The 12,464-nt window shown below is 34.3% G+C and overlaps 1 protein-coding gene across 2 annotated transcripts in view; it reads right to left on the bottom strand.

Moving 5' to 3' along the window:
• UBR1 (ubiquitin protein ligase E3 component n-recognin 1) overlaps positions 1 to 12,464 on the bottom strand; it is a 134,512-nt gene that overhangs the window by 37,970 nt on the left and 84,078 nt on the right. For both annotated transcript variants that reach the window (XM_047075223.1, XM_047075222.1), the window contains exons 26-31: positions 11,527 to 11,626; positions 10,468 to 10,577; positions 7,849 to 7,935; positions 6,723 to 6,904; positions 2,627 to 2,832; positions 1,125 to 1,218 (exon numbers count right to left, since the gene is read on the bottom strand). In XM_047075223.1, coding sequence (XP_046931179.1) covers positions 1,125 to 1,218; positions 2,627 to 2,832; positions 6,723 to 6,904; positions 7,849 to 7,935; positions 10,468 to 10,577; positions 11,527 to 11,626 — 779 coding nt within the window. The remainder of the gene's footprint in view (positions 1 to 1,124; positions 1,219 to 2,626; positions 2,833 to 6,722; positions 6,905 to 7,848; positions 7,936 to 10,467; positions 10,578 to 11,526; positions 11,627 to 12,464) is intronic.

Raw genomic sequence — 12,464 nt, 5'->3', positions numbered from 1 at the left:
GTCTTTAGAATCTACATGCCCAAATACCGAAGTTGCAATTATACAAGAAATAGGATGCCCATTCTTTTGGGGGCAAACAGGACACATCAGGGCAGAAACAAACTTAAAATAATTTTACTGAATCATAACTTGGCTCCTAACTCAGCAGCATGGAGATAAAATGCAGACACTACTTCCTTCAGTTTCCAATGGCCAGCTGATGTTGTAAAGGCTATTCAGGAAGATTATGTACTCTAACCCAATGCCAAAAGAATGAATCCTATACGAAAGATTTCCCAGGAATTATATTTTTGAATTTTTCTCTTCCAAAGGTGGAACTAGAATTTCCTGTCTTATTCTATCTCAAAGGTACTTTTCACTCTACATTATCAGGGAAATGAGATTTTTTTTTTTTAATGTTTATTTATTCCTGAGAGAGACAGAGCATGAGTGGGGGAGAGAGAGAGAGAGGGAGACACAGAATCTGAAGCAGGCTCCAGGCTCTGAGCTGTCAGCACAGGGCCAGATGCAGGGCTCGAACCCACGAACCGTGAGATCATGACCTGAGCTAAGTCGGACACTTAACTGACTGAGCCACCCAGGCACCCCATGGGAAATGAGATTTTTAAAGAAAGATTATAGCTTTCTTTTACACAAATACTGATCAAGAGCAACCAACTAGCTTGTGGAAAGGAAGTACAAAGGAGTAGTGAAAATTTTAAGTTGATAGTTTATTACATCCATTTTTTTTTTTTAACGTTTATTTATTATTAAGAGACAGAGAGACAGAGCATGAGCATGGGAGGGGCAGAGAGAGAGGAGGAAACACAGAATCCGAAGCAGGCTCCAGGCTCTGAGCTGTCAGCACAGAGCCTGACACGGGGCTCGAACTCACAAATGTTGAGATTATGACCTGAGCTGAAGTCGGCCGCTTAACCGACTAAGCCACCCAGGCGCCCCTATTACATCCATTTCTGAAGGTGATAAGATAATGAATGTCATGCAAACAAAATTAGTAATTAAAACTGCTTCAATTATTCAGATAAGGAAGGAAAGAAGACATGAGAAAACATGCCTTTTTGTGGCCTTTAATGAACTTCAGTATTCCTAGTTTCTTTCAAGAACATGTCAGAAGGACAACTTACTTCTGCCAGCACACCGCATGCATCACATGACCACAGCTTCCTGTGTAAGTTCCATATGCCAAGTCTGGATCCATGAAGAGCGGGTCCAGGGTTTCTGGTACAGGAAGACAAAAATAGGAGGCATGTATTCATCTCCCCCCATGGTTATAAAATGGGGGAAAAAAAAAAGAGATTATCAAGGTCTAAAATTCTAATCATGAACCTTCTTAGGAATGTCTAAGTAAAGTGTCACAGTATCATGGTAACAGGATATATATTCTTAATAGTAAGCAAAAGGAGAAAAATATAAAGCTAGACTTCCAGGTAGGATTTAAAATTAGTGTGAATTAATGACAACTTCTATTTTTGATTTGTATTTTTTATTCTGAACATTAGGTTTAAGTTGCCTTATCTTGGTTGTTGAAGTGATTTTTCTATGATTCAAGCACAACTTGCTCTTCTAATTTTAAGAGTAATTTGAATTACTTTCTAAGGTATACTTAGGGCATTATAATATGGATAAAAGCAAAGACATAGTGGTTAAAAATCTGGTTTCATTACATATAACTTGTGGCCTTGGGTAAATTATTTAACTTCTCCATGCCTCAGTTCCTTCATCTGTAAATGGAGCCAATATTGGTACCAAACTCATTGGGTTGCTGTGCGGATTAAGCGAGTAAATACACATAAAGCACTTAATCAGTGCCTGGCATACAGTAAGTATTCAGTTAATGTTAGCCTTTTTTATCACCATCATTATTATTACCCCAAGGGTATTTTATAAAGCAGTAACTCTGATGTGACATAAAAAAAAATACATTATTTAATTAGTATTCCTGCCAAGAAAATACTTAACATGAACCTAATTTTGAGGCAACAGACAGATCCACAATGTAAGACATGTACAAAACAACTGGTTTACATTCTTCTAAGAAGTTATTACCATGGAAAAAAAAAGAACAAGTGACTATTCTAGATTTATATAGATTTAGAAAGACATAATAAAAGCAAAGCACGAAATACGTCTAGACCCTAAATGAGAAAAAAAAGTCTAGCTAAAAACGTCTAGTTGAGGACAGTTTGGGAAAATCCAAATATGGATTTTATATTAGGTAATATTCCTGAATTATTATTCATTTTCTTGAATGTTATAATGGTATGATAGACATATAATAGACTATCCTTAGTTTTAGAACATGCATGTGTAAATATTTAGGGATGAAATGTATATGCCTGCATCCTACTTTCAAAAGGTTCAGCATAGAAAAATGGGGGTAGATAGGCAGATAGAGACAGAGACTGAGCAATGTGGCCAAGTGTAACAAAAATTAAAATTAAAAAATAAAACAAAGGAGCCAACATGGTATGTAAAAATCTAGAGACCATTTTACATATGGGTAAAATATGACCTGACTAAATAAGGCTAAATATAGTCTCACTCCCAAACTTCTTTCAATATTTTTTTCTCATTATATAAGTATGAAAAGAAATGCTCAAAAGGATATTTATTAAACAATACATACCCCCTGAGAGTTCTATGGGTTTTCCCCTGTGCTGGGTTAAGGCGGTGGATTTCTGGACACAGGCCGATAATACCATGGCATTATTTTCTATTTTCACCTCTTGTTCTTCTTGGCAGAGGATGCATGTCAGCACCTCCTTTTCAGTAACAGTCGGACCCCGTTTAGGACCCAAAGCAATTCTAGAGTAGTCACTGACTGCTGGGGCACTACCAAGAGAAACGACCAGAAATGAGGACACATGTTTTGGTCACTTGTCTTTATATTTTGGTAGATTTTAAGTAACTGTAGTGCAAGAACTTTAAGAACAAAAATAGTAAAATAAAAATGATATTCAGCAATATTAGCTTAAAATCTTCCCCCTTGATTTTTCTGGCTCATATCAGTTAATTTGCTTATTCAAAAATACATTTTGTGTTGCTAAGTGCAAAAAAAGCAGATCACAAAGTAGAGTGTATATTAGAATTATACTTAATTTTCATACCAGGAAGCAGGGTTATCTGTTTTTTTTCTGATTAGAAAAGTAATACATGCTTAAGAAAATTTGGAAAATCTATAAAAGTATAAAGAAGAAAATAAAAAGCATTATACACTCACAAACTAGAGATAACCATTTGTATATTCCCGTCCAGTCCACTTTGTTTATACCATTCTTTTTACATAATTAAGATCACATATACAGATTTGCACCTGCTTTATTCACTTATATCTTATTTGTTTTCTTGTGTCATTAAAGTTTATTCAGAAACATTGTTTTTAAATGGCTACACAATACTCTTTCTATACGTGCCTGTAAGAGTTTTATCCTTTCCCTCTTCTTAAGCATTTAAGTTCTATTCTATTTTGATAGACTTTAAAATAAAAACTTACATCTTAATGATTTAGCAATTCTTACATGTACTCAATGTGTATAATAATAATATAATAATAGCAAATATTTGTAAAGCACTGACTGTGATGTGAGGCACTGTTTCAAATACTTTACATTAATTCATTTAATCTTTCCAACAAATCTTATGAGGTAGGTACTAAGATTACCCTCCATTGTTAAGATGAAGACACTGAGGCCTAGAGACAGTAAGAGACTTACCTAATGACTCATCACTACATAGTAGCAGAGCCTGGATCTAACCCATGTGATCTGACTTCACAGGCCATGCTCTGAACTGCTTTGCAATTCTGCCTCTTTACCTGTGCAAGAAGGTCCCTGAATTGCCACAGATCATTCAACAAACTGGAAATAACTTAAATGTTCATCATCAATGTAAGTGAAATTACACCATACAGAATACTAAGCAATATTAAAAGGTGCAGTTTGAATGCTAGATGGGGTACCACCTCATAGGAGGCATTCAGCAATAGGTAAGGTTTACCTTTTGGTACCATAAGGACTACAGGACGCTACTGGAATTTAGTGAATGAGGAGCCAGAGACGTGGACTGTCCTGCAATTCATGGAGCACAAAAAAGAACTGCTGCCCAAATACCAAGACTGAGAAACACTGAGCTCGTTTGGTACATAAGAACATAGAGCATAGATTTCCAAGTAAATATGACAAGTTGCAGAAGGACACATAATACCATTGATGCAAATAAAACAAAAGACTGAATGATACTATGTAATTTCTATAGTTACATATACTTACAGGTAATAGCATAGTAGATATTCTGACAGGAGATACATAAAATTTATAACCAGAATATCTTCTGAGGAAGGGCAGAAAGGAGTCCCAGATTTAGGCCAGTGCTCAAACAGAAGTAGCTTTATCTCTGACATTTGATTTTTAAAAGGAAAATGTGTCAGTATAACTGTGTAATTAAAATGTTTTCGGGGGCATCTGGGTGACTCAGTCAGTTAAGCGTTCGACTTCAGCTCAGGTCAGGATCTCACCGTTTGAGTTCGAGCCCTATATTGGGCTCTCTGGGGTAAGTGTGGAGCTCGCTTTGGATCCTATGTTCCCCTCTCTCTCTGCCCCTCCCTCACTAGTTCATTCTCTCTCTCTCTCTCTCTCTGTCTCTCTCTCTCTGTCTCTCTCTCTCTCAAACATTTTAAAGAATTTAGTGAACAATCATATGAAAAGATGCTCAACCTAGTACTAACTAGTAATAGGGAAATTCAGCCTGGCAGAGATTTATAATGTTGATTATCAAATATTTTCAAGTACTGATGATAATAATAAGCATTGATGAAAATGAAGAAAATAGGAACTCTCAAACATTGTTGGGAGTAGGAATTGGTAAAACTACATTGGAGTTTTATTGTGATAGTATCTATTAAAATTTAAAATAATGATGACCCAGTACTTTCACATATTAGATTCTACTCTTGACAAGTACTTATACAATTGTACAAGGGAGCAAATATACAAAAATATTCTGACACATAGTTTATATTAAGGGAAATTAGAAAATAAGGGAAAACCAACTTAAATGCCCAAAATCTAACAAACAAAATAGCGTATATTCACACATAAGGAATCATGTAGAATCTAATAGACCTATATGGAATGACATGAAGAGATTTATAAAACACTGAGTAAAAAACCAAGCTGCAGAACCAAAGGTATGGTAAAATAAACTATTAAAAAACACAAACCAATACTCATTTATGCATATATGTTAATAAATGCATAGAAGAGGCCTAGAACAATAGTTATTTATTAACAATGGTTATCTGTGCAGAAAGATCAGGAATGCAGAGGATGGTCTAAGGGATCTAACTGTGTTATTTGAATTGTTTTCAACTAGAACACAATAATTTATGTGTGCAATCAATCAGTCAATAAAAATAAACAAAAAGCATTGAGGCCATTAATTAACTCTGAGCACATTTTTGCTTCTATCCTCTTGTTTGGCTAAACATACAGTAGTCTCTTTTTCATAAAGAGCATGTTGCTAATATAAAGTATCACCAGGGTTGGAACTTCTGTGAATTATTTATAAAGTTTTATAGTAATTTCTAGTTCTATTACTATTGTCAGCTAAGGATAGCTTACCTTCATATATATATGTATATATGTATATATATATGTGTGTGTGTGTATGTGTATATATATATATATATATATATATATATATATATATTTTTTTTTTTTATCTTTAAAATATATAGTCTTTATTCTTTGTGGTCCTTGTTAACATACCCTGCTTCAAGATGACAGATAAATTATGTCTGTTTCTAATGTTATTGCAAAAGCACAATTTTTTAAAACTATCCAAAACACACATTATTTAAAGAGCAGTGAAAGCTTATTTTTAAAAATAAGCATAGGATGGGAGAGAGGGGAAAAGGGGTGATGGGCATTGAGGAGGGCACTTGTTGGGATGAGCACTGGGTGTTGTGCATGAGTGATGAATCATGGGCATCTACCCCCAAAACCAAGAGCACACTGTATACACCGTATGTTAGCCAACTTGATGATAAATTATATTAAAAAAAAAAAAAAGCATAGGAGGTATTTACATTTTAAATTGGAGTGCTTTTAAAAGTATCCTCATTTTCCCTCCTTTTCACACTGTAACCATATAAGAGCTCACAAAGTGTGGCTCTCAGAAGGTTAACTGATTTCCCCAAGAGCACACCACAGTAGGACTCAGAAAATCAGATTTATTGATTCCCATTGTAATGTGCTGTCCATGACTACAATTACAGGCACTGTCTTCTTTCTCTTCAAGAAAAAAAGAAAAACAAATATAAACTACCTTTTTCAGGTGAAAGATTTTTTTTTCAACCCGTAGCAACTACACTCATTTTTACCAGAAATTATAAAAACGGTGGAATATATGAACTGATATATAAATGTGTACCTAAAGGGGCCCCCATTTATACAAGATAACAGAAGCTGATTTCGATTTTTACCATTTCCATTTTCCTTTTTGTACATAAAGGCTTTTAACAAACTATTGCGCACTTGAACTGTTCATCAACATAAACTTACATTCAATAATACCTTAGAGTTCTCACTGTGCTTTTGCTAATTTAAACACAGTATAATTTCTCTTACTACAAAATATATTTTGGAAAGATTTTATTTAAAGTGAATATGTCATTTTCACTCAAAAAAACTGAGTTGCTAATTTTTAGTTTTGCTAGGTTTTACCTCTCTTCCTCCATAATGGAGTCTTCTTTCCCAGACATTTCTGAGGTGCTGTCATACATCAGTTTGTGAGTTTCAATAAAGTTTTTCTGTAAGGCAGACATCTGAGCCATGATCTTCTGGCGGTGCAGTCTAGCAGCTTCAGCTTTTCTTTTCCGTTCTGCTTTTTCCTTATCATGAGTAATCTGGGTATTAAAAAACCACAAAAATTAGGTAGGATCCATTGTTAAAATTGGCATATACTATTCAGTCAAGCAAAACTTCCCAGAGTAAGAGTCTGATAAAACTTGATTTCCCCTTAAGCCTAGATTCAATCTGATGTCTCAGAACTAGCATATAGGCTCCATCCTATCATACAACTAATTACTCTTTTGGTTATTTCAATAATTTAATCTAAAAGCCCCAAGTACTTTAAATATCTAATAAATGGTCTTTTATACTCAATGCAGGTAGATTAAGAAAATTAAATGAAACAAAATTTTTAAATCATATGTTAATTGTTTAATCACTGACATTTAATCAATTTTGACCAACCTGACACTATGTAACAGTTACTACTAGATGCATTGCTAAAACTGAGAACTTTAACAATATTACTGACATGTATGGTGTCTTTTTATTGTTTATTCTAACTTAAGTCCAGTGTTATTCTTTTAGGAGGAATAGTTAAAAACTATAATAAAAAAATCATAAGTAGTAAATAGTATTCTAATAATTTTAAGATTAGAATCATCATAACCTGAATATTACTACATTTCATTGAATCTAAGATGTACCATTTTCTTATGTTCCACTAAGAATGCTGACTAAATTATAAGAAGTCATTGATTATAGGATATATCCCAATTTCAGATATTAAAATATTTTAAAAATTAATAAAATATGGTATTTCCGACAGAGCTCCACATACATCAATTTCCTCTGATTTTGTAAGATACATATATTATACTGGACAACTATGTGTCAAGCAGCACTAATCCCTGTGGTACAGAAACACAATGAACAAAAGAAGATGGGACATCTCACAAACTTTACAACAAACAGCTTCCTTCTAATAAAAAAGCAGCAGCTACCTTAAACCGGTAAAGTTCAAAGACCAAGAACATCACCATTAATATAATGTTATTACCTCATCATTCTTAATAGATTCTGATCCTGATGTAGTTGCTACAATTAGACAAGATTTTTCTCTTAATCGCTTCACTGTGTCAAACATCTATGAAAAACAGATGAAATGTTAAAAAAAAAGATTTGGTTAGACTGATAAGAAACAGAAAAATTCACTAATTTGATTTTGTCATCACATCACCAAATGTCTCTGACTTAAACTTTACACACACACACAGTCACGCATATAGTTATATAAGTAGTTTTAAGTATATAAAAAGTGACTCCTGACTGTGACAAACACCTGCCCTAGTTGATTAGCAATACAGCTAAGCAGGAGGCTGCAGGCAACAAAATTAGCTAATTCCATCTGTAGGTATTAGCATTTCTCTGCTTTTGCTAGGGAAAAATATTTTTTTTAGATTATAAATTACTTATTTTAATGCAAAGGCATATAAAGATAAGAATACAAAATGGAAAATGAAACCCTCTCCCTGATCAAGTCCCTCTCCCCAAAATCAACTAAATTAAAGATTATTAGTATTTGTTTGCATGAAAAAATTATCAGAATACATATTTCTTTATATTTACACATATTCTCATCAAAAGCAATCCTACCATATACATTGTTTCCGATCTTCCATTTTCACTTAATCATTTATCTGTGAAGATGTTTCCATAATAGCTTGCATAGATCAGTCTCATTGTTTTTAACAAAAAACAATGTTTCAGCAATAGGATGGCACATCCATCCACAAAATGTTTATATTTGAAGGAGTCTCAGTCTCATGTGTAAATACCTCCCACTAGGAACTTACAACACAACTTTATATTGAACATTTGAGGAAAATTCCTAATGATTTTAACAGTGGACACTTGTACTTTCATATATTTTGACAATAAACTTTGGTATTCTAAAAGAAAATCAATTTTCAGGAATAGATCTCTAATATAGAACACTGTGTCTGCAAGACATACATGTTGAAATAAATGACAGTTCAATTTATTTTCTTAATAAAAGTTGAAAACTTATCTTTGTTTTGTTTTTGTATTTTAAAGTAATTATATTGACAAATTTAACACAAATACTAAATTTCTTTGTGAATTCTGCTTCAAGAGAAACCTTAATAATAACATTACCTTATAGCCACAAACCTAATTATATCAAACATGTTTAGTGACTTACTCTAAGGAATAAAAAAAGCCAACTTCTTGAAGTACAAATCAGTACAAAGATCTCCAATTGATATGAATATGGAAATTAATCAATCCATATTCTAGTTATCAAAACAATATCTAGCTGATAACATCAGAATCTTTTAATAAGTCCAGTGAGGTGAAGCTCCATAACCTTGGCTTCATGTTTCCATGTGGAGGATTCCCATTAAAGTAATATTTCCAGCTTCTCTCCCTACCCCTTCCTTACTCACTCCTCCCCAAAGGCACTGCCATCCACCCAACAGTTCAAGCTCCAAATGCAGGAGTCATTTTTGACTCCTTGATCTCCCTCATCCACCATATCTATCAGCAAGTTCTACAGATTCTACTACCAAATTACACCTGAATCAGTCCAGCTTCTCGCCATATGCATCCGAGCCCTGGTCATGCTTATCTCTCACCAGGATTTCTGCAACAGTTTTCTAATAGTTTCCCTGCTTTTACTCTTATACCCTATAATCCACTTACCCCACAGCAGCCAGAGTGATCTTACAATAGTACAGACAATACTATGTCACTTAAAATCCTTCAGTGGTTTCCCACTGTTCTCAAAAATAAAATCCACCTTTTACCTTCACCTGGAAAGTTCTATATGATCTGGCCCCTGGCTGTCCCTCTGACCTTGTTGCCTACCTTTTTCTCCTTCTCTCATTGTGCTTCAGTCACACTGGCCTTCTTTCTGGCCTCCTTAGAGCTTTTGCAGTGCTGTTCCCTCTGTGTGGAATACTCTTCCAGATTTTTCTAAGACTGGCTCCATGTCATTCAGTTTCAATGTCACCTCCTAAGAAAGGCCTTTCTGGTTACCCATCTGAAGTTACCCTCTATTCATCTACTGAATTATCCTTTTCTTTCTTTCTTTTTTTTTTTTGAATTATCCTTTTCTTGTTTATTGCCTGTACCTGAACTAGTACATGCTCCACAACAGCAAGCACCTTATCTATCTTGTTCAGTGTCTAGAAATGACCATGGCACATAAAAGGCAATCAATAGATACTGACTAAATAATGATATAAATGAATAAATTTTAATTTATTAAAAAAAAATCCTTTCAGGGGCGCCTGGGTGGCTCAATCGGTTGAGCGTCCGACTTCGGCTCAGGTCATGATCTCACAGTCTGTGAGTTCGAGCCCCACATCAGGCTCTGTGCTGATGGCTCAGAGCCTGGAGCCTGCTTACGATTCTGTGTCTCCCTCTCTCTCTGACCCTTCCCTGCTCATGCTCTGTCTCTGTCTCAAAAATAAATAAAAACATTAAGAAAAAAAATTAAAAAAAAAAATCCTTTCACTAAAATAGGAAAACATGTGAGTGACCACGAAATCAATAGTAAATGACTTTACAGTTAGAGAACAGTAGTTTAACATTACAGGCAAACAGAGGATTCTTAAATATATAAACCAAGATATGATTAGTTTATCAGGTTCACCTGGAGTATCCATGTTATCATGTCTTTCTGGCCTTCTAACTGGGGAATTCCTTTGAGTTTTTCCAAAAGCATCTGTATATTCTGAGCATTCATGGCTGAACTTCCCAATCCTTTTTTAAAACACAAAAGTTATAAATCATAAATGAGTATCTTCATAATTATGTATAAATTATAATTTATAGTTAATGTTATTCACATTGATAGCCAAAGTTCACAATCACTTCCTTAAATACATTAATTTTTCAATGGAAGAATCTGCAATGACATGAAGTACTCAGTACTAAATTAAACTTGAAAAACTTGAATTACTTTAAAATTCTTAATACATTTTCCACTGGGGCTAAGTGAAAGCTACTTTTAATGATCTGTGTCTCACCGTTCCTCCACTTGGTTCATTGCCTAATAAAAGTAGTTAATTAGAACCAAACCTCCCCAAAATATGAATGTGGGGGCTGTTTATGCCCATAAACTGAATATGTTTATGATGTCTTCAAGGATCGAAAAAACTCAGTTTATAAATAGAAAAGGAGAAGCTTTTCTCCTTTTGGTCTCCTAATCAATGTCCCTGGAATATGCTTTGATGAAAACTATCTTAATCTAATAAATATCTAAATAAAACTTAAAAATCTAATCTAAACCTATCCTGTTCTGCCAGGTAAAAAACAGTGCCAAACACACACATTATCATTCACTCAGATGTCTGCAATCAGTTTACATTCAGGAACATTAATAACTTCCATAGATGGGTAGTGTGAATGTTATGGTTTATGAAGCAGCAAATATTTGGTAATACTAGACAAAGAAGGCAAGAAACCATCAATATATTTATCTCCCATTCAAAGAAAGGGGGGGATCATGCAGTAAAAAGATACAGTAGAGAATTAAAAAAACACTTTTATTTTTGAAAACATTAGTTAAGAACTAAAGATGCTAGGAAACGTCTTAAACAATTTCAGAATTGTCTATGCTTTAATGAGTGGCAGATTAACACTCTGTAAGAGCTAAACTTTCACTTGGTAATTAGCTGAAACTATACTGAAAATTAATACTAAAACATACTTGAAGCCTTATGGTAAAAGTCAAATGTCACTTCTTCTTCAGGAGCTTTCTCAAGCTGTTGCTTTTCTTCTAGTAAACCCAATGCCAGAATATGAAATGCCTGAAAGAGGAATATGAAAAAAAAACCTGTATTAAAAAAGTATTTTTTAATGTTTATTTATTTTTGAGACAGAGCGTGAGCAAGCACAGGGGAGGGGCAGAGAGAGAGGGAGACACAGAATCTGCAGCAGGTTCCAGGCTCTGAACTGTCAGCACACAGCCCAACACAGGGCTCAAACTCATGGACTATGAGATCATGACCTGAGCCGAAGCTGGATGCTTAACCAACTGAGCCACCCAGGCACCAATGAAAAGTGGAAGAGGAAGAGGAAAGAGGAAACTATGATTCCTCAAGTAAATATATTTGAAATGAAGGTATAAAAATAAGCAATCTTATGCATAAAAATGGGCAAAGGTTATGAACGAGCAGCTCACAGAAATGATAAATACACATATGAAAAGTAGTCAACCTCACTAAAATGAAAGAAATGTGAACTGAAGTAAGACCACCCTGTTTTCCATCTTTTAAAGTGGCAAAAATTTTACAGTTAAGTAAAATACAGAGTTGGCTGAGGTGCTGGGAAACAGATACTTTTCACCACACTGGTGATGGGAAAGTAAACTGATATACATTTTTGAAGGACAATTTGACGATATCTATCCAAACTATAAAGGTACAGACTTAGTATTAAGAATCAGTCTCAAGTATGCAAAGATATTTGTAAAAGGATGTACAAATTTCATTGTTATACAAAGACCTAAAAACAACCTAAGAATGTCTATAAATAGGAGACTGGTTAAATGCACTACTGATATCCAAACAATGGAATATGCATCTATCAAGAATAAGATAGGCCCATGGGGCGCCTGGGTGGCTCAGTTGGTTGAGCGTCTGACTT

The sequence above is a fragment of the Lynx rufus genome, unplaced genomic scaffold (genome assembly GCF_022079265.1).
Source record: "Lynx rufus isolate CCGP_SWC_20201006 ecotype Redwood Valley unplaced genomic scaffold, mLynRuf1.p SCAF_13, whole genome shotgun sequence".
Classification (NCBI taxonomy): domain Eukaryota; kingdom Metazoa; phylum Chordata; class Mammalia; order Carnivora; family Felidae; genus Lynx; species Lynx rufus.
This window is presented reverse-complemented; position numbering and strand designations above follow the sequence as displayed.